At 40.6% G+C, this 21,729-nt stretch overlaps 1 protein-coding gene across 1 annotated transcript; it reads left to right on the top strand.

Annotated features, from left to right (window-relative positions):
* The first annotated feature begins 408 nt into the window (after positions 1 to 408).
* On the top strand, positions 409 to 20,606 carry LOC102796984 (plexin-C1-like). Its single transcript, XM_087830458.1, has 16 exons — positions 409 to 1,630; positions 2,594 to 2,716; positions 8,454 to 8,588; positions 8,663 to 8,763; positions 8,834 to 8,939; positions 9,018 to 9,183; positions 9,416 to 9,518; positions 11,815 to 11,890; positions 12,226 to 12,264; positions 12,359 to 12,492; positions 13,088 to 13,267; positions 14,370 to 14,478; positions 16,929 to 17,114; positions 17,194 to 17,361; positions 20,270 to 20,366; positions 20,493 to 20,606. The coding sequence occupies exons 1-16, from the start codon at positions 626 to 628 to the stop codon at positions 20,546 to 20,548; spliced, it is 2,784 nt and encodes a 927-aa protein (XP_087686584.1). The 5' UTR covers positions 409 to 625; the 3' UTR covers positions 20,549 to 20,606.
* The last annotated feature ends 1,123 nt before the right edge of the window (positions 20,607 to 21,729 follow it).

Genomic DNA, 21,729 nt, shown 5'->3' with positions numbered 1-21,729 from the left:
TTGTGTTTGAGACCACACCATGCAAGTGCTAATTGTATTGCTGAGAAAATAGCTGCACTATTTAACAGCAGAGACATGTAAATAGTTTGCATTACATTTTGCATCCACTACTTTAAAAGAGCTCGAAAGCAACAAATGTCAGAAACAGGGGAGACCGGGTGTAGTTGTAACTATTTCTGGCTATTGTACTCACAAACACATATGCAGCGAAAACCAAGAAATCCTTATTGCCTTAAGAATACAACGCTGAACCACTTCCTGTTCACCGTAGGGGTACAAAGCGAAACTTGAATGCTGCAGTAGACACTGAGAGAGTGCTGCACTTAAAAGGTTGCACACTTTTGACAACTGTGCGCGTCAGAAAGAGGATGTGTCTTGTCTTCCTTAGTTTTTTCTGACTGACTGAGAGAGAGGCTGCTACTGTTAACTTGTCTCTTAGATATCATTTCTGACAGGATGTAAAAAAGCCGAACAGGCTTTGTTCTGACATTTCGGAAGGCAGTATTCGTCTCAGCTTTTAGACCCACGCTGCGCTTTTACGCACAAGTCTTGAGACGTCAGAGAGAGAGAGCCGAGTGCCGTGCCAGACTTCGCTGTGTAGAGGAAGTATTGCTGTAGGTTAAAGATGATCCTGCTGCTCGCTCTGCTTTCTGTTCTCTGCGGAGAACCGGGTTTGTGCCTGGAGGAGGATGGAGACTTCACGTTTAATGGAGACATCCGTCAGTTCGCCGTGACCTCAAACACACTTTACGTCGCCACAAAGGAGAGGCTGTACCAGCTGAGCCACGGCCTGAGTCTGATCAACAGTCTGACCCAGAGAGGGATCTTAAAGACCGGAAACCAGCAGGATGACGTCCAGTTTTACCGCGTTTCTGAGGCAGCTGAGTGGAACGCAACTTTCAGCATCAACGTGCTGTTGCCTTTCACAAAGAACGACTCTCTGATCAGCTGCGGTGTGACTGACGATGACTGCGGTTACTGCGAGATTCTGGACTTGAAGAACATCTCCAACCTTCTGTACAGGGAACACATCCAGGTGGGACCTCTGAAGAACAGCAGCAGGTCTGTCAGCTTTCTGGTGGATGTGAAGAAGAAAACTCAGACTGACGCTTACATTCTGACCGCGATCCAACAAAACAAAGAACAGCCCGAAAACAACAAGTGTGGTATTAATCAGCAGGCTGTCAAGCTTCAGGATACGGATAACAAACCTGGGGAAGGTATTTTTTCTGTGACTGATGGAGCTTCAGGCACACCTGGGATCAAAAGTAAAGGTGATGTGGAGTTTGTTGACGGGTTTCAGATCAGTTCAACCATCTATCTGTTCTCCAACGCGCTCTCAGCTCGAACAAACAGAGTCCGTCTCATTTGGCTCGAAGGCGATAAAAGTAAAACTGACACACTCAAGTCTCTGCGGGGCGCGACTCTTAATGTCTCTGACGGTGAGCGCAGCAGACTCGTGGCCTCCTCGGTCATCCCGGGGGAGCAGCCGGTGCTTTGGAGCGGCGTGTTCAGTATCGACGGAGGAGACACCGACACCGAGCTGATGTTGTTTGACATCAGCCCTGATTACAGCACGAACACCGACAGAGATCCAGACTTCTACACCTCTGTGCCAACAGAAGTGACGGTGGGTCGCTGAATAACTTACGTTTATTTTTTTTAATGGTTATTTTTGGTGTTGAAACTGTTTCCACCTGTCCCATTTTTTTTCTCTGGTTAGTAGAAAGTAGTATTAAGTGTTATGTGGCATCAAAAAGACACAACAACTGTAAGAAATATGCAGGGGCACAATCGACTGTATTAATAACTAAACAAAAAATAATTAAATGGTGGAACTAAAATAACAGCGACAAATCAAATAAATGACACAAAATATTCCATTAAAAGTTAAAAAAATTTAGACTTTAGAAAACAGAAAAAAATCCAGGGCCTCATATTGTAAAAAATGAACTAAAAGTCATGACTGAATAAGGATTGTGTTGTCTGCTGGTTCGTGTGAAGATGTTTGATTTATTAAAAACCATAACGTATACAGACCAGCTTAAGCCTTCTTGGTGCTGTGCATTCATAGGACCTCATATTGATTCATTATCAGAATATTCGTTTTCCAAACTGTAAGTAAAAACCATGTTGCTGCAGCTGCTGACCAGCACAACTCTCTGGATTTTAGCAGCTGTGGATGGGAGATCGTTCTGTTTAGATGTGTTGTGTGTGAAACTGCATCTAATTAGTATTCAATTAAGTAAATGTATATAAACAGAAATGATCTATAAAAAAGTTTAGTTCCATTGATTCTTTAAGGCTAATTTTTAAACTGTACACATGATGTAATAAAAAAAACAGTACATATGACATGTTGCCACATTATGCACTTCTTAATTTTCAACTGGCACTACGAAGTATTTGCTAGCACTTAATTTTCTGACAAGACAAAAATACAAAGTGAATAAATAGAGGTCACTTTGATGGCACAACAACACAAGGCTTTTTTTAGACTTTGAGTAATGAGATGCTATTTCTATATCAGGTACTTTCAGTATTTTTTCTAGTTAGTTGTAAATATCCGATCTGCTGGTTGCTTGTTTTTCAGCCAAAGATCCTGAAACCGAAGGCAGTGCTCTTCAGGCACATCTCCATGACCTCTGTGCTGGCAGTGAGGCAGAGGGGCTGGATGGTTTTCTTCATTGGGACAGGAGACGGGCAGCTCATTAAGGTGTGTATTAAGTAATAGATATCAGTTAATAGAAATACTTTCTAGAGATACTATCAAGTATCTGACAGTCACGTATCTAACACTGCCTTCTGCTTGGATTCTCCTCCATCACTCATCATCCTCCACCTGCTTTCATGTAGTTGACAAAAACAAACTATTCAGCAGAGATCCTGTATTGAGCTCACTCACATCGTTAAAGAATCATATTGTGCTTGCTTGACACAATATTTACTGTTCACTATATTTACTAAAGTATTTTCTTTCAGGGCGCATTGACGCTCATGTATAAATGATAATAGTAGCTTAATGGCTTTAATGGATGGAGGGATGCAGCTCCATGTAATGCCTTCCTCTGCCATAGTCTCTTTACTGTGATCTAATAAAGCCAAAGATTAACTGAGTTCTCTTGCCACTCCCACAAAGTTAGATAGATGCTACTGATGTCAGTTAGTGGAGTGATTTTCAGCAGATGAATCTCTGACTTAGGGTAGCCACCCAAACAAGACAGACTACCAAATGTGAAACAGTAAGCTCATATTACCACAGTAATCTGAGAAGCACATGAGTGTCAGGTCAAAGATTTATATAGGAAGGGAAGAAAGCTTGAAACCACAATCAAGGAAGTCTGGAACAGTGTTAGTCAGTTTACTGAGATGCAGAATGGTTCAATGAGAAGCATGATGAATAGATGAATATGAAGTACAATATAAGTACATAAGAGCGACTCTGAAAGCTGGCAAACAAAGGCTCACAGCTCAAGCCACTAAGCTGAAGAAATAAACAATAAATGGTCTGTTGTCCCAGCTACAACGAAATAATAACAGGGGAACGGATGCACCCTGAACTGCAACTGAGTAATAAAAAACAAACAAACTGAGTAATACTGGAAGAACTGACGTTCCTAGCAGCATTCCATGAAAGGCAAGTGAACACTTGCTCAGAAAGAAAAACAGGATGAAAGCACCTACTCCTGTTTGACAGAGCAGTGCACCAAGACTCTTAGACCAGGCAGACCACCCTAAACACCACTGCACTGACTACAAGAAAGCCTGTCACTCAGTGCCCCACACACAAACACTGGAGTGCTTGGCACTGTATCAGACTAACAGTGCACTAAGAACATTCATTCAACAACCCCAAAGGCAATCACTCATGTCACCATAAAGTTTCAAACATATCTAGGTGATGCACTGTACCTACTGCTTTTGCATAGACCTCAACCCTCTAAGCCAGCTTATTGCAGAGAGCTGATACGGACATTAATTCAGGAGTGAAGAGATCATCAGTCAGCTCCTGTACAATGAATGATTGCAAAGAGAGTGAAGGTGATGGAGTTGCCAGAGGGCAGAGAAGCAGACATAAAGGATACAAGTACCTGGATATCCCACAGGTCAACAGGAAACATGACAGAAATGCACAAAGGTCAGCCACAGTCAAGTACCTCAAGTAGACAAGATATGTACTGAGCAGCCAACTGAGTGGTAAAAAGTGTTGGGATTAAAACTACAAATACATAGACCCTGACAGTCATTAGACACCCAGATAGAATAATAAGCTGGCCATAGGAGGAGGAGGATGCCACTGAAATCAAAATACGAATACTCCTTACAATGTACAGATATCTCCATGTTACTAGCAATGGGAAGCGGGAGGGTGAGGATCAGTGAGTGTCAGAGCCAGAATGGAACATGGAGCATCCTCAAATACATCAGGAAGGTGGTCCCTAAAGACTAACTGCTTCAAGACTGCCTCGGCAGTTGAAGACACATGTTAATGAGGAACAGGAGGAGGAACTATCCTGGACGACCAAACCCCTGCATAGGCTGTACCACTGACAGGTAGACAAAGTGAAATCCTGCCAGCTGGTAAAAAGGCCAGCTTAAAGGACACAGCCTCTGATCTTGTAGTTATGGTTGTTCTTGTGCTGCCATGATCATGTAGGAGTCTACTACACCTGACAGGACCCAAGTTGCAGGCTGGGCAAAGGTACCAGTACAGTATTCAGTACAAAGTAGCAGGATGTAAGATGAAAGCTGTGTACACTGAGAAGCACAACCAAGTGCCTGGGATAGTGTACAGGAAGATCTTTGCCCCACTTGAAGTCCCCAAGATCCAATGGAAACCAACCAAACAATGTGGTGGTTGACAAGGAACAAAAAAATGCAATTGTTTTCTTTTGAACAACCGCTGGGTTTGCCACATCCTGGCAGACAGCAAGGTCAGGAAGGAGAGTGAGAAAAAAGAGAAATACCAAAGTGCTCTCAGTGGTAACAGGAGCATTAGGAGTTGTAACCCCCAAATTGGAAGAACGGCTTCAGTAGATTCCAGACACAACATCAGAGATCTCTGTTCAGAAGAGTACAGTCCTTGGGACAGCTAAGATACTGGGCACTGCCCCCAGATTCCCAGGCCTCTTGTAGAAGAGCCAATCTTGAGAAAGAACACAGACACACCAACCCACAGAGAGGCAGAGGGGGTCTTATATACATTGCATATCTTTTTCCACTAAAACACCTGGAAATTACTTACTGCTTAAAATTATTTTTGCATTACTTAAAATTGCTAATAATTTAATTCGTGTCTCTTTTCCTCTATATTACCTGAAGTTACACAATACTTTAAATTCCTTACACTACTGTGTAATTGTCACAATGTAACAATTTCGTTTAATTCTAGAGGAATTCGACGGAGTAAAGTGTGAAGTGTTCTAAAGTGTTTTTCTAACTGGATGCTGGCAGACAGTAAATGTTTCTGATGACACGACTCCTTTTCCGGTCACTATCTTGCAGCATTCGTGTTTAGAAATATGACACCATTACATCTGAGTGGGCCTCTGAAACGTTGCCATGATCTCAGCATTCAGCACCGCTACTGTTTGCTGCAGATATTTCTATTTTATTGCAAAACTGTTCTTTTCTGCTTCTTAGTCATTCTGCTATATAGAGCGTGGGTTCTTCTAAGGAAGCAGCATGGATCTTGAGTGCATTCATTTCTGTTCGTGGTTGAATACGAGAAGAGGAGGAGACAGATTTGCAGCACTCTGAGACATTACTTAATCGATCTGAGAGTTTAATGGAAGTGTTTGTTTCAACATTTGAAATGCTGCCATGAGGCTCCATGTTACCCTCACCATCATTTTTAACACCCAGAACTTTAGCATGGATAAAAACTGTAATACTTTATTTGGCTTAATTGCAATATAAAATGCTTCTCAGTTAAAGGTCATTATGGCCGCAGTATGACATTTGTGTTCATACATGCAAAGAAAGTGAACTGATTACAAACAATAAAAGATTGTGATCAGACCTTATGTTATCTTCTTTTAAAGGTACACGAAGTATTTTTAGGTAATTTAATAGAAAAAAGAACGTTGTGCTCATCAGTTATACAAGAAAGTGTGCCATTACGTCTTCAACCAAAGCGATACATTCTTATGAACTTAGACATCATCCATTAAAAATACAGAGAATGAGGCGTTTATTTGTGGCAGCTAAACAACAACAGGTGGTTATCAGGTGAGATTATGCCAATTAATTTAAGCTCAATAGTCCTAAAAATCCCACTTTACAGTTTGATAACAGTCTCACATCATATTAGAGTTTATTCATTAAGTGTCTGAAATCAACAGTATTAGATCCACTTCAAAGAAAGTTTCACAATGTAGGCTAACAGCAGCTCAAAGAGGCTAACAGCAGCTAAAAGAGGCTAACAGCAGCTAAAAGAGGCTAACAGCTGCTAACAGCAGCAAAACTAGCAGCACTCGCCTACAGAAAAGTTCAGGATATCCTCAAACACTCGTCTCATTATCACTGCCATAACTGAGCTTTACTGACTTATGGACTCCAAACGGACTTTCACAAAGTTTTACAGCCTCCTCCAGAGTAATTAGATGTGGTGTATTGCTGAGGTAAACAGCAGACATATTAAAAGGACCTGAAATATAAACAAAATATGACCAGGTCGAAAACAATCCAGCCAAAAACAGGTTTAACTTTACGGTAACACCTACAATATAGCTCTTACAGGCCTTAGAAGTGGACTCTGAACTGGTTTTAATCACTATAAACTTTTAATGAGTTGTGAGATGTTCCACTAATATTTTTCTTTTTTTAAATTTTGTTCCTGTTTTTGTAACTTTTTAAAAAAAAATGTATTGGGATACAGTTCAAAAAAAGGATATAATGGTCAGTATTACATGTTCTTTGCTTCAAAAAATGTATTTATTGTCTTTGTACTATTTAAAATTAAATGTATTTTTTAAATGTCTGTGCTGATATGACCCAGTCTGTACAACCCTCAAAAGTTGGCGGTATCACTCTAACATGACCGCCAACCAGCTTGTAGACCGGGTTTCTTTAACTTGGATCTGGGGGTTGTTTTGAGATCATGCTCGAGGCTGGTGCCTTGTGATCAGGTCTGCAGAGGGGACCAAACAGAAAAACTATCACACCAGTGCTGCTGACTCACGGTGGACTCCCACATGTTCCACTGGTCTCATGTCAGTGTCTGATCATTTTAATATCTTATCACCTTTTGTTTCCCTTGCACTCTCACACTCACCATGACATCTCTACACATCTCTTTACGCCTGAGTATCCTGAATTCATGTTCAATTCAATTCAATTTTATTTATATAGCGCCAAATCACAACAAAAGTCGCCTCAAGGCGCTTCATAGGTACAGAGAAAAACCCAACAATCATATGACCCCCTATGAGCAGCACTTTGGTGACAGTGGGAAGGAAAAACTCCCTTTTAACAGGAAGAAACCTCCAGCAGAACCAGGCTCAGGGAGGGGCGGGGCCATCTGCTGTGATTGGTTGGGGTGAGAGAAGGAAGACAGGATAAAGACATGCTGTGGAAGAGAGACAGAGGTTAATAACAGATATGATTCAATGCAGAGAGGTCTATTAACACATAGTGAGTGAGAAAGGTGACTGGAAAGGAAAAACTCAATGCATCATGGGAATCCCCCGGCAGCCTACGTCTATTGCAGCATAACTAAGGGAGGATTCAGGGTCACCTGGTCCAGCCCTAACTATATGCTTTAGCAAAAAGGAAAGTTTGAAGCCTAATCTTGAAAGTAGAGATAGTGTCTGTCTCCTGAATCCAAACTGGAAGCTGGTTCCACAGAAGAGGGGCCTGAAAACTGAAGGCTCTGCCTCCCATTCTACTTTTAAATACTCTAGGAACAACAAGTAGGCCTGCAGAGCGAGAGCGAAGTGCTCTAATAGGGTGATATGGTACTACAAGGTCATTAAGATAAGATGGGGCCTGATTATTTAAGACCTTGTATGTGAGGAGCAGGATTTTGAATTCAATGTTTTATCTTATTTTTCATATTGTCTGCTTTTGGAGACAAAGCTTAAAAAGCGTATTTACAGCTATTATTAAAGCTGTTAATTTATATTTAAAAAGCTGTGTAACCTTCATTTTAAGACCCAAATATATTTTGTGACTACATTAAATTGTTCATGGGCTCAGAAATGTTTCCAAATTCTTTCTAATTTCTGCAAAGTTTAGTCACGCTGACTCATACACTGAGCAACACAATGACAGTTGGAGGATGTGATGAAATTAGGCAGCAACAAAGAGTTCTCTAAAACAGTAGCCGTGTTTTCTACACATTGTTTTTTAATTCTGCGTTGGTGTGATCCCGTTATTAGTTTTAACTCAGTTTTCAAAGGAAGCAAATGAAATGTATGACAAACTTGGCAAAACCTCCTTCTTGTTGTCAGCTGTCTGTGGACAGGAACTATCGCGCTGGCTGCCCCACGGTGCTCTACAGGACCAGTGATGACCGCAAAGTGTTTCCCAAATTACATCTGGATCCAGTGGATCAGAAACATGTGTATGTGCCATTTAGTAACCAGGTACTTATATTTTTTACAGATTATCTGAACGTCACATGTGCCTGTGCTGCATTTTACAGTGTTTGTTGTTCTAGATAAAGCGAGTTCCTGTGTCGAAGTGCAGCACGTACACAAATCTGCGGGCGTGTTGGTCTGCACAGGATCCATACTGTGTGTGGTGTGGCTCTAAACGCAGGTGAGAGAAACAACACCGCTGATGTCTTCAAACAATTCTGAACTTGGTGATCATCTTTTTCTTCTCATAGCTGCACTTTTGAAGATGACTGCACAGATTCAGACTGGCTGTCCATTCCTGATGAGTCCCAACACAAAATGATTTCCCACAGAGTGGAAAAGGACACAAACGGACAGGTGCGGCTTACAAACACACTCAGGGCTGTAACCATTTGTGGCTTTCAGTTATTTGTCACTTTTGTTCTTCATTTTCAGATCTCACTAAAAATCCACACACACCTGTCTGTGGGTGAAGAAGTGTTATCGAGGTTTGCCTGTCAGTTTGCTGTGAGGTCCGGCTCGATTTGTGTTCCGAATAGCCCTCCTCCACAGTTCCCACAATGCACCTGCATCCTGTCTGATCGTACACTTCCTGCTGATGGTCAGTGACTTCTCAGAAATAATTCCAAGAATTAAAAACTTCAATTCTAAAAAGTTGTTTATTGATTTGCAACATTTGCCAACATAAGAAAATATATTATACTCAGAAATAATGATAGAGGTTCTCTGACTCTCTGTTTATTGTTATATACTGGTTCAGCTCATTAAAACAGACATATCACTAATAACAGAGACACTGACATTCATCATAAGTTTTTTTTTTAAATTTACAGGTCTTGATGTCACAGTAAAATTCAGACTTGGGACATCACCACTGTCACAACAACTGGAGTTAAACGACTGCTCTAACATCAGGGGAGTGCCAAGTTTCTTGTTGTAAGTCCATCAATATCAGAAATAATTCAACGACTCACCGTGGACAGACTACAGCACATCAGACAGATCAATCAGGTCACGGTTAGAAATCAGAGAGAATGAAACCTTCATGACCAAAGCTGGAAAAGTTTAATAATTGGATGAAACTGTATCAGACGTTGTTAGCGAGTGGTCTTTATTTTGGTGTCGTATAGCCATCGTCAAGATGAAAAGGACGTCTGGAGGTGTACAGAGACTTTTTACACAGGAATTTTTATCAAGTGAGCACTCGTAATGTGCTGTGGTCTGGAGTTTCCCCAGAGCAACATCATCATTATTGTTAGATGTTGTTAGTCAGCACAGTAAACTAACACAGCTTCCTAAATTCAGCTGTAGTCGGAACAACTTGGTGGACAATCAGCTGTTTTCCTGTAATTCCTGCAGAATAACGCAGCCTGAATGTTTCTGCAGTCACTGAAGTGCACGCCAAGACTAAAGCACACATGAGACTAAAATATAAGAAATTAATAAATGAGATATTAGATAAAAGACACATGAAAAGTACGACAGTCGTCACATCCTCGATTCCTCGACTGCTTTCCTCTTGTCTCGGCGAGTCCCACCAGACGTGTGAGCGCAGACACGTCTGCAAAAAAAATAAAGAATTTTCAGCTGCAAGGAATATTTTTGGTAAATTTTATGTTTTGTAGGGTGCTGAATCCAAAAGAGAAATTTACATTTTAAAAAAAAGCACAACGGCGATGAAAAATCAATATTTTATTCCAATTAACTCGGCATAATTTATCTGAGATTTCTTATTTTCACTGTGAACAAAATAAACCTGTTGGGACGCGATCATCTGAGCTCCTCACACTGCCACCGGACCCCCCCTCCTACTGACCCCCCTTAATTCCTCGCATTTTCTATGTGTATTTCTCCTGAGTTAGAAATATCAAATTAATGTAAGTAGGGATGCACCGATACCGATACTGGTATCGGGTATCGGAGCCGATACTGTGAAATGTGTGTGTACTCATACTCGTAAAAGTTAACCGATACCATGAACCGATACGAACTTATTTCAATTATTTTAATCAGAGGGTGGCTTGTTATTTCTGTTGTAGTTTCTTAGATTGGCCACTAGGGGGACATCCCGCGCTAAACAGGCACAGGGTTAGGCGAGTGAGACTGGCAGCTCCAGATAAAAAAGAGAAACTGGAGGCTGCTGTAGCTAGGCTAAACAAAATGTCAGCAGTGTGGAACAGCCAACTTTAACTCAGGTTTTGGAAAAGCGATGAAAAATGTCAAGAGAAAATCCACGAGCAGTTAAAATAACAGAGGCTCGACTCATTTTATCGCTCTGGATGACCAGCCAATGCCGGTCGTGGAAAACATAGGATTGAACCGTCTTCTCAGCATACTCGAGCCGCGATATGAAATTGGACACTCTGCAATAATTTAAAAGTTTATTTTATTCTCAAACCTAATTTGTATTTATTTTATTCCAAACAGAAGTGTTTATTTATTATTCTGAAAGCTCGAGACAGTGCCAATAGTTCAGTGATATTTTGTTAAATTACAATGTGGAGACTCTGCAATAATTTAACAGAAGTGCTGATTTTTCACTTGAAATTTTTTTTGTGGTCATTTTTATTACGATTTTATTTTTTATCGGCAGAGAATAAAATAAAACCTGTCTTCCAATTAATTGCATTTGTGTGTGTGTGGTAGAAGTATCGGTTTTTGTACTCTGTATCGGCAAGTACTCAGATCCAAGTATCGGTATCGTATCACCCTAAATGCAAGAAATCATTATTGGAAATTGGTTTTTTTACTCAAGTATAGGATACCAGATTTTGACCGCTTAATTGTACACTTAATTACATTAAAAACATGAGCTTTGCAAGAAAACCTGACGAGATGGAATTTTAAAAATATTTTTCCTGTTTTCAGCGAGTAAAAATCAATAAGAAAAAAATCAATAAGAAACAGTCAAACAATCCTATGCAGTGTTTTGGTTGCCGACCTGTAATTCTCACCTGATGTCAGTAAAACATTTGTTATAACAAAACCACAGCTGTCGTTTATGATATCAGATCAGTGTCCACATGTTTTATACTCAGGCACAATATGACTTGTTACTGTATCTGGTCCTTTTTTAGTCCCACACACAGAAAGTCTGATCACCTTAAATGACTGAAACAACTCACAGTCAGAGTAAAAAGAAAGCTGTTTCCCGTCTCTTCTTCATGCTCATCTTTCTTGTGATTACACCTGTTATTTTGTTCATCTCATCTCCGATATGTTTCCTGTCCAGGTGTCAGAAGTGTATCGAAGCTGGTTGTGGATGGAACAAAAACAGCTGTTCCTGGGCTAACCAAGGAAAGACTGATGTACTAATGACTGGTTTTCTGGATTTTCATACTTCATATCAGTCTGTGCTACATTATTTTAAAGTCATCACTTTTAACACTGAGCAAGAAACATGGGATTGATGGTAGAAAATGAAACAATTAAACATAAACCAGAGATGCTAAAGAACGATTTTTTACTTAAAAAATGTTATTCACCAAGTGCTTATTGCTTCATCAGTACAGTGATTTACATGTCTAGATTATAAAAAAAAATGTCAATACTTTTATTAGCAGTTTAGTTTTCTAGAGGTCCTAGGTCAGTCCTGATAGATTACAGTGCTGTGCAGATGCTAAGTGCTGTATCCCTCCTGCAGGACAGAGCTTGCAAAGATTTGGAGTCTGGAAAGAAATCTGTGAGTCTGATCCTCATTATCACCATCCAGTAGAGGTCATGATGTCAGCAGAAGGAAACTAAACGATCTGATTATTTGTGTGTGTTACTGCCAGGGGCCGGAGATCTCCTCCATCACTCCCAGTGTGGTGTCTTTCTATGGGAGTAAACATGCGGTGTTATCAGGTCAAAACCTTGGTTATGTGACACGAGTGAGGATCCAGACGCACGCTGAATGTGCTCCAAAAGAGTGAGTCACTGTACAGATAATTATGATGATGCTGAGAAATAACTGAATAAAGAGCAGATTTTAATCCAGGGGAACTCCACCCATATTACAATCCAGAGGTGTGGACTCGAGTTGTTAATTTTATGGGTTGAAAAAATGTTCTAAGACTTGTGACTTGACTTGGACTTGAACTTGTTTGCTTGAAAAGATTTGCTATATTACTTCAAATCGCAAAAAAAAATCACGGTCTTAGTAACGCAGAAACGCAGCGTTCCTACGGGAAAGTAACGTAATCTAAATACCGTTTTTGCAATAGTAATCCCTTACTTTACTCGTTACTTGAAAAAAGTAATCGGATTACAGTAACGCTTTACAAGTAATGTGTTACTGCCCATCTCTGGTCTGCACAGTAAGAAAAAACACAGCAGTTTACAGCATGCAGTGAAATTCACAATGAAGTCTCCCACACAAAACAATAAAATAACTTAAGCATTAAAAATTAAGGTGCAAACAACGAAATTAGTAAAAACCAAAAAAACCAAAACATTGTTATACAATGTTTCAAGGTTTTCTGCATGTCGTGATGATGTCACTGAGTCTGTCTGTCTTTGCTCAGGTCTCCTATTTGGGACAACGCTGGCGTCAGTCTGGCGTTCAACATTCCCAGCACAGATATCAAAGGTGTGGTCCGTGTGTGTGTTATCCTAGAAGATGGTAGTTGCCATGGTGACGCCAACATCACTTACCGCTCATTGCCATCCTGCGGCAACATTACTCCAAGCAGCAGCTGGATGAGGTAAAATTAGTTTTGCACAATTCGTCAGTGATAACTGCTGATCGTAGATCCACAACTTCCAGAAGCCGAGGTTACAGAAAGAGTTTGAACTCAAACTTTGCTTAATGTCAGTTTCTTTGCAATTATGATTAAATATGGAGAAGATAAGAAATTATCTTCTGAAGAAGTGCAATAACAAACCTGATTAATCAAAATCAAAATCATCTGCAGATCATTTTATTGGAGATTATATATCGGAATTTCAGGAGAAGGACCACGCCTCCAAACACGCTCGTCTATAGATGACAACCTTCTGGTTCCCCCAGTTCTGCAAGCTGTTCATTCTCGTTTACATGCACCACCCTCCCTCCTTGTTCTCCATTCTTTAACTTCTTCACTTCTATTTAGTACATGGGGATCTGCCTGGGAGCCATCGCCGGTCCCCTTCGAGGCCTTCCCCAAACCACAGCTCAAGTCATGTCAAAGCATCACTTTTACCTTCTACAACGCTGTCAAACCTAAAATGAGGACGTGGGTCCAGCTAGTGAAGTGGGGAGTCTTCCTGAGGCAGATAGTCAAGGTGGTGTTAATCATCCGAATCTAAAACTACATTAGTTTTATTTATTTATTACAAATATAACAGGTTAGCAGGAAAGAAAATAGACAGATGGTTATTTTCTGGTCCATCAAACAATAAGCTTCTCGTTATTCTTCAGTGAGATCCGTTAGATCCAAGGATAATAATGGATTGCATTTATATAGCGCTTTTCAAGGCACCCAAAGCGCTTTACAATTCCACTATTCATTCACTCTCACATTCACACACTGGTGGAGGCAGCTACAGTTGTAGCCACAGCTGCCCTGTGGCAGACAGACAGAAGCGAGGCTGCCATATCGCGCCATCGGCCCCTCTGGCCAAATCCAGTAGGTGGTAGGGTAAAGTGTCTTGCCCAAGGACACAACGACCAGGACAGAGAGCCCGGGGATCGAACCGGCGACCTTCCGGTTACAGATATGCTTCCCAACCCCCTGAGCCACAGTCGCCCCAGGATGACTCACTTCTCTGTGATCAAGAGTCTTTCATATTCTCTGCTCTGCATAAATGCTGCTCTGTGTTTGGCAGTGGGAAGAGGAGGCTCACACTCACGGGGTCACACCTGGAGGTTGCTGAAGGAGTCGTACACAACCACACCAAGCAGGACGTCAAGCTTCCCAGAAACAGCAGCTATCAGGTATCAGAAATGGGACTGTTTATTATAAATTGAAAACGTCAGTCTAACATTCTGCTCTGAGTTGATGGACTCACTAACTTGGGAAACCTGGGAAACACTCGGTGAACAAAGTTTCAGAGAGATTAGCTGTGACTGAAAGAGTAACCGATTGCCGTCTTTGTCTAGATGAACGATTCATTACAAAAGTGTTCATGTTAACAATGAGCAAAGTAGGTTTTCATGTTCCCGATCATTATCTCTTTAATGCACTCTGATGTGTCCTTTTCTGTTGAATATATGAATGAGAAAAGGAAAGTGAGGGTCAGACAGATGGTTCAGTGCAGCAGGAAGGAAGAGGATTTTGGATTTACAGCTACAGTTTTAACACAACTTAAAAGTAAATATTTCTAGTTTCTTAGTCAAGAATTCCTGAAGGCTCTGTGCTTCCAGGAAGTATTCAGAGCTACAGTTGTTCCAGCCTCGTTCCAAAATGGATTCAATTCATTTTCCATTTAAAATTCTAGAAACATTACCTGAAAAAAGACTAAATGAAATACATTTGCCTGGAATTCCTGCAAATTTATTAAAAACAAAAAGATAACATGTAAGTATTCACAGCCTTTGCTCAGCACTTTGTTGAAGCACCTCTGGCAGCAATTACAGACTAACTGTTTTAGATTATGATACTATGAGCTGTGCACAACTATTTTTGGGGAATCTCTCCCATTGTTTTTTGCAGAACCTCTCCAGCTCATCATGTTGGATGATGAGGATTGGTGCACAGCCATTTTCAGAGAGGTTCAGTTGGGTCTGGGCTCTAAATTGGGTCACCCAAGGACATTCACAGACTGTCCTGAAGTCACTCCTTTGTTATCCTGACTGTGTGCTTAGCATTGTTTTCCTGCCAAAAGATGAGCATTCCCCTCAGTCTGATGTCCAGAGTGCTCTGGTGCAGGTTATCATCAAGGATGTCACTGTATATCATCTCATCTCATCTCAACCCTAACCATTACTCTTCCACCACCATGCTTCACTGTAGGGATAGTATCGGCCAGGTGATGAGCAGTGCTGGTTTCCTCCCAACGCTTTGCATTTAAGCCAAAGAGTTCCATCTTTGTTTCATCAGACCAAAGAGTTTTGTTCTCATGGTCTAAGAGTTCTTCAGGTGCTGCAGAAATGATTGTCCTTCTGGAAGGTTCTCCTCCCTGACTGTGGCCCTTATAACCCGACTCAGATTGGCCAGGCCGCCAGAACTATGAAGTCCCCGTGGGTCCATACAAGTGGCCAGCATGTTTGCTCATTGGGACCTTTTCTGTACCCTTCCCCACATCTGCACCTCTATACAATCCTTTTTTTTCTTCTCAAATATCTTTTATTAGGAGCAAGTATCATGGTTGTTACAAATTGATAGAGCTTATGCCCCTTTTTTCTCTAAGCTAACAAAACAGACAAACAAACAAACAAAAAAAAAAAAAACCCACCCACTATGGGCCCCAATCCCCCGACTGCCAGAAAAAAAGAAAGTTTATATTTTCCCAAGGTATGTAAGTAAAGGATGCCAGATTAATTCAAAGTCTTTTACATTATCATTCATGGTATATCTTATTTTTTCAAGATGAAGAGTATTTGTAAGTTCTGTAAGCCACGTCTTTAATACAGGAGTCTCTTTGCCTTTCCAAAGCTGCAGGATCAGTTTCTTTGCAATAATCAATGCATATGACATAAACCTTTTTTGAGAGTGTTGTAAATTTTGTGTTTCTTTGGAGATCCCAAAGATAATTACTATCGGATTTGGCTCAATCTTACTCTTAAAAATATTAGACAAGTAGGTAAAAATGTCACACCAAAAACCCTGAAGCCTCGGACAAAGTGCAAAACAATATAACAGATTTCCATAATGTATCATACATTTTTCACAGAGGGGGGAGCAGTCGGTCTACATGCGCTCTGACATGCGCTGTCCACTATGGGACCTTATATAGACAGATGTGCGAATTTCCAAATCACATCGAACCAAGTGAATTTACCACAGGTGGACTTCAGTCGAGATGTAAAAACATCTGACAGATGATCTGATTTTGACTGAATCAAAATCAGATGACTGATTTTTAATGTCATGGAAAAGGCTGGAAATACTTATGTATATGTTATATTCTTAATTTAAAAAACTATATTTGCAATAAGTCAAACAACTATCATTTACTTTGTCACTGTGGTACACTGTGTGTAGAGTCTTGAAAGTGAATTTAATCCATTTTGGAATAATAAGCTGCTGGAATGTTTGGAATAAATATGACAAAATGTGGAACAAGTGAAGTGCTGTGAATACTTTCTGGATGCACTTTCTGCTCAACAAAATAAGGTGACTTAAGAATGCCAGCTCTTTTGGAAATGTGTTTGGTTGGTTTACCTTGACATCATCATCTGCTTGCTGTTCTGTCCACACACTAAATACATTCTGTGTTTTACAGTCAAAGTCCTTGCAGAGTCTCACCTATGACACACCTGCAGCTGAAAAAACTTTGAGCAGCAGTGTGTCTTTGAAAGTAGCCAATCAAACCTTGGCCTGCTCCACAAACATCACCTACTATCCGGACCCTGAGTTTACCAGCTTCACGGGTATAAGAACAGGGGAAGATGTACGCGTCACCATACAGGTAATGTTGCTTCTGTTGAAATAATCTACTAACATATGACATCAGCTCACTGAAGGTCAGACTTCTGTTGTTGTTTCAGAAAAAGTCGGACAACCTGGAGATGTCCAAAGAAGAGTTATCAGTGTGGGGCGTTCAAGACAAACAGGAACACCCCTGTATCCTGGAGGCCAAAGAAACCAGTAAAGAGATGGATTCATTTATCTGTCGGATTAAAAGGCCACACAACACAGAATATTATGAGTTAAAGGTAAATCTTTCTTTTAAGTGTGATTAACGTGATAATATTAATAGTGGTGGCTGTACCTCAGGTGGCAGAGCAGGTCAGCCACTAATCAGAAGGTCGGTGGTTCGATCCCAGGCTGCCTCCTGGCTGCATGCCAAATATCCTTGGGCAAGATACTAACCCCGTGTTTGCCTACTGGTGGTGGTCAGAGGGCCTGGTGGCGCCTGTGTCCGGCAGCCTCGCCTCTGTCAGTGCGCCCCAGGGCAGCTGTGGCTACAATGTAGCTGCCATCACCTGTGTGTGTGTGTGAATGGGTGAATGACTGAATGTAGTGTGAAGTGCTTTGGGGTCCTTAGGGACTAGAAAAGCGCTATACAAATGCAGGCCATTTACTATTACCATTAATAGGTATAACATCACCACATCTATATTACCTTACAAAGTCCTCAGAAGTGCAGTACTGTGCTAACAATTTACACTATAAATACATTTCTGGTGTGTTTTCAAATTACTGTTTTTTTTTTATTAGATAGATAAAACTTTATTAATCCCTCGGGTGGGTTCCTCTGGGAAATTTGGTTTCCAAAAAAGCACAGCACCGACAGAAGTTACAGAGTTACAGAATATTATATTTATATATATACACACATATATAAATACAAAGACATATATAGATAAAATATACAAAGGGGATAAATAGAATAAATAGGAATAAAAATAAAATAAAAATACAAGTGAATTGCACATTTCAAGTATGGAGTCTATTGCACTGCTGATTATTAACAAAAGGTATTGCACAGTGAAGTGGAGAGGCACTACAGCTTAGTTGTTCCCCCCTCCTTTGTCCTCCTGTCTCCCCTCCCTCTCCCCTCCAGAGAGGAGTTAAACAGTCTGATGGCGTGTGGGACAAAGGAGTTTTTAAGTCTGTTGGTTCTTGTCTTTGGGAGAAGCAACCTGTCACTGAACAGACTCTTCTGGTTGTTTATGGCCGTGTGCAGAGGATGCCCAGCATTGTCCATAATGTCCAGCAGTTTCTTTAGTGTCCTTTTCTCTGCCACTGTCACCAGAGTGTCCAGCTTTAATTTAAGTAATTATTATTACTTATTATTAAGCTTTAAAATACAATTAGCAGAAGAAAATATCAGCGCTATTTACCTTTAAAAATGTCATGAAATGGTCGTGTGTGGCAGGCAGGAAAGGACCCAAATGCAGACTTGTAGGCAAAACTCAGAAAACAGCTTTATTTGCTGAATAAATAAACAATGCAAAACTAAACTGGGAAACCTAATGAACCAAACACACAGAGAATCACACAGCCATGAGGGTTCGACGTGACAAAAGGCAAACACAGGGTTTAAATACACGAGGGAGGGAATGAGAAACAGGAGGGAAACACAGCTGGGACTAATCAGACATAATGAGACAAAGGGAAGCAAAACTAGATACACTGACATAGGACAAGGACTATCAAAGTAAAACAGGAAGCATGAGACATAAGCAGACTTGACACAGAGACGTGAAACATGGCAGGCTTAGACCCAAGCACATAGCACACGGAGACTACATGAGACAGAAAAACAAAACCTTCACTAGAAGGGAGGGCTCAGAAACAGAACATGGAGCACAGAGACAACAGTAACTAACAGTGACGGGGAGACGTGACTGACTGGGAAGAACTGACTTTAAAAAATACTGACACGGTTCAAATGATGCATGTGCGTGAGGAAAACAAAAGAAGAAGCTAAAGAAAGCTGACGAAATGCTAACCAAGCACAAAAAGGGATGAAGAGAGACAACAAGACAGACGGACACAAGCATGACGACAGCACAGTGACCATGCAGAGTCTCCCACAAAAACTAAAAATATTCAAAGCTGAAGTCAAAAGCGAAGTGAAAAAAGAACTAACTTGCATCAGTTATGCTATGAAAAGGACATGTGGAGAAATTCAGGAAATGACTCAAGAACAAATAGCAAAACTTGAGTGACAAAATTAGGAAAGTGGCACAAAGAAGCTAACGAGGCCCTTGTGATGTTGTTGAGCCATACACAGCAGATGAAAGAAAAAATAACCAACCTTGAGCAAGATCGTGAAGAAGCAACATCCACATGTTTGGCATACCAGAAGAAACAGCCTATATGAAAATAAGCATCCATCTGAAAGATGGGGTGAAACTGCAAGTGACCTATGGAAGAGGAGGATCGCACTAGAAGCTTCAGGAGAGCAAGAGGCTAGGACGCTGGGAGAAACTGGAGCACCACCAGGAAAGCGGCAGGTGAGGGCTGGCAACCTGAACGGAAACAGTACAACAAGTGAGGGAAAAGCTAATGAGAATCAATCTTTTTATTTCAGGTCTCACTATGCGGCAGGAAGGGTGGGACGAAAATGCAGGACTCAAAACTCACGAACACAAACTTCAAAATAGCTTTATTGCTTAAGAACTCAAAATGCGCTATTCAAAATAGCTCAGGTAAGACTGAAAACCAGTAACTCACAGACTGGCCTCCAACAAGGGCCCATGGATCACACAGCTTGTGGGGAGAACAAAACAAAGACCACGTGAAGACTGAAGTAATGAGACATAGTAAGCAAAACTGAATATAATGTACATGGGACTTTCAAAATAAAACAGGAAGCAAACGGTGAGAATGTGAACCTGAAAAAACTAAACAGAGACACCGCTGGGAGGTAAATAAACACAGAGACAAGACTTCCACAACAGACGCTGAAGACAAGACAGAGATGAAACTGGGACATGAAACATGAACATAGTAAAACAAAAAACCATGAAATAGAAATAGAGATAACAACAGTTCTCTACAGTCGTTTTCAAATTGATATATTTCTTTCAAAATAGTAGTAATAGAGGAAATACTGTGACCCATTGCTCTGGTGAGACTTCCCTCTGTGAAATGCGTTTTTGTGTTTTCTAGATAAAGTATGGTGACAAGACAGTGAGCCTCAGTAATCCTCCACCACACAATGTCCTTCCAATACTACTTTCCCTGCTGATTCCCGGTATTCTTGCTGGTAAGTTGGCTTTTTCTTCAAACCTGGACACAATTTCTTAAAAACTCTTGAAAACCTTTTCTACTGCAAATTGAAGATGTTCTAGTTTTTCCGCTCAGGTCAAATCTGTTACTGTTTGTCTTTCAGTGTTGTTGGCCATCTATCTGTGGCGGAAGAGTCGCTCGGATAGGAATGGGTTTTGACCACCGACGCCCGTCTCTGTATTCAAGTGATATTATATTTGAAGTCTTGAGGTCTGTTTTTCCCCTCTTCAAAATATGGCTCTTGCTATTTCTTGGGATTAATTTCTGTGTTGTTTAATTCAGGTGTATTTATTTTTTTATTTTCAAAGAAAATTTAAAGTTTCTCAATTTTGGTTGATTGGCAACCTCATAATTCGACCTTAACTCAAGGCAGTTTATGATACTGTAGGTTACATTCGGTGTGCGTTCCAGTTGTTGTATATATTTATTAATTTTGTTTTATACCTTACATCATGCTTGAAAGGGGTTGTTGATCTAAATCTCCTCCGGAATGCAAATAAAAGCTTTCCTACCGTGTTGAATTATTTTGTTAAATCAGCTTCTACTATTTCTACTTTGCTGATACAGTCTTTGGCTGTATCATATATGAAGTAATTGTATTTTTACTGTAATTGTATATTTAATAAATATTGATATATGTGCAACACATTTGTTTTCCATGAAATAAATTACCTGAGAGAGAAAGACAATCAAAAGCCATAATACTGGTAGACCTTCTAACCCAGCGGTCTCCAACCTTTTTTGCGCCACGGACCGGTTTATGCCCGACAATATTTTCATGGACCGGCCTTTAAGGTGTCGCGGATAAATACAACAAAATAAAACTAGTACCGGTACCGAAAAAAAGAGAATTTATTCATAACACACGTGAAAAGACCCAGGAAAACCGAGTAAACAATGAAAACGATAACAAAATAACGCTGAAAACCGATATAAACCCTGAAAACTATACATTTCACACCTGAGCCTCAACTCTCGCGGCCCGGTACCAAACGACTCACGGACCGGTACCGGTCCGAGGCCCGGGGGTTGGGGACCGCTGTTCTAAAACATGTAGTATTACTTTGCATCCATCTGTTTGGTCACTTCTTGTGTGTCAAAAACAATTTCCAAGAGCTGACCATAGATATGTCCTTTGCTGCACTCTAGTAATAACCCATGTTTGGAGGTATCCAATATAGTATAGCATGTAATAGCCCTATAAATACATCAATAAAACTACTTAAAGACACTCTGTGTGTGTGGACTGCTGAGAAAATAACCGCAGAGATTCATGAGTCTTTGACTCCGTCCTGTGGTCAGAGACAAAGACCCATGTCCTGGTGTGCTTTTCTTTCTTT

This window comes from Neolamprologus brichardi, chromosome 17, assembly GCF_056152115.1.
Source record: "Neolamprologus brichardi isolate AB-2024 chromosome 17, ASM5615211v1, whole genome shotgun sequence".
NCBI lineage: Eukaryota > Metazoa > Chordata > Actinopteri > Cichliformes > Cichlidae > Neolamprologus > Neolamprologus brichardi.
This window is presented reverse-complemented; position numbering and strand designations above follow the sequence as displayed.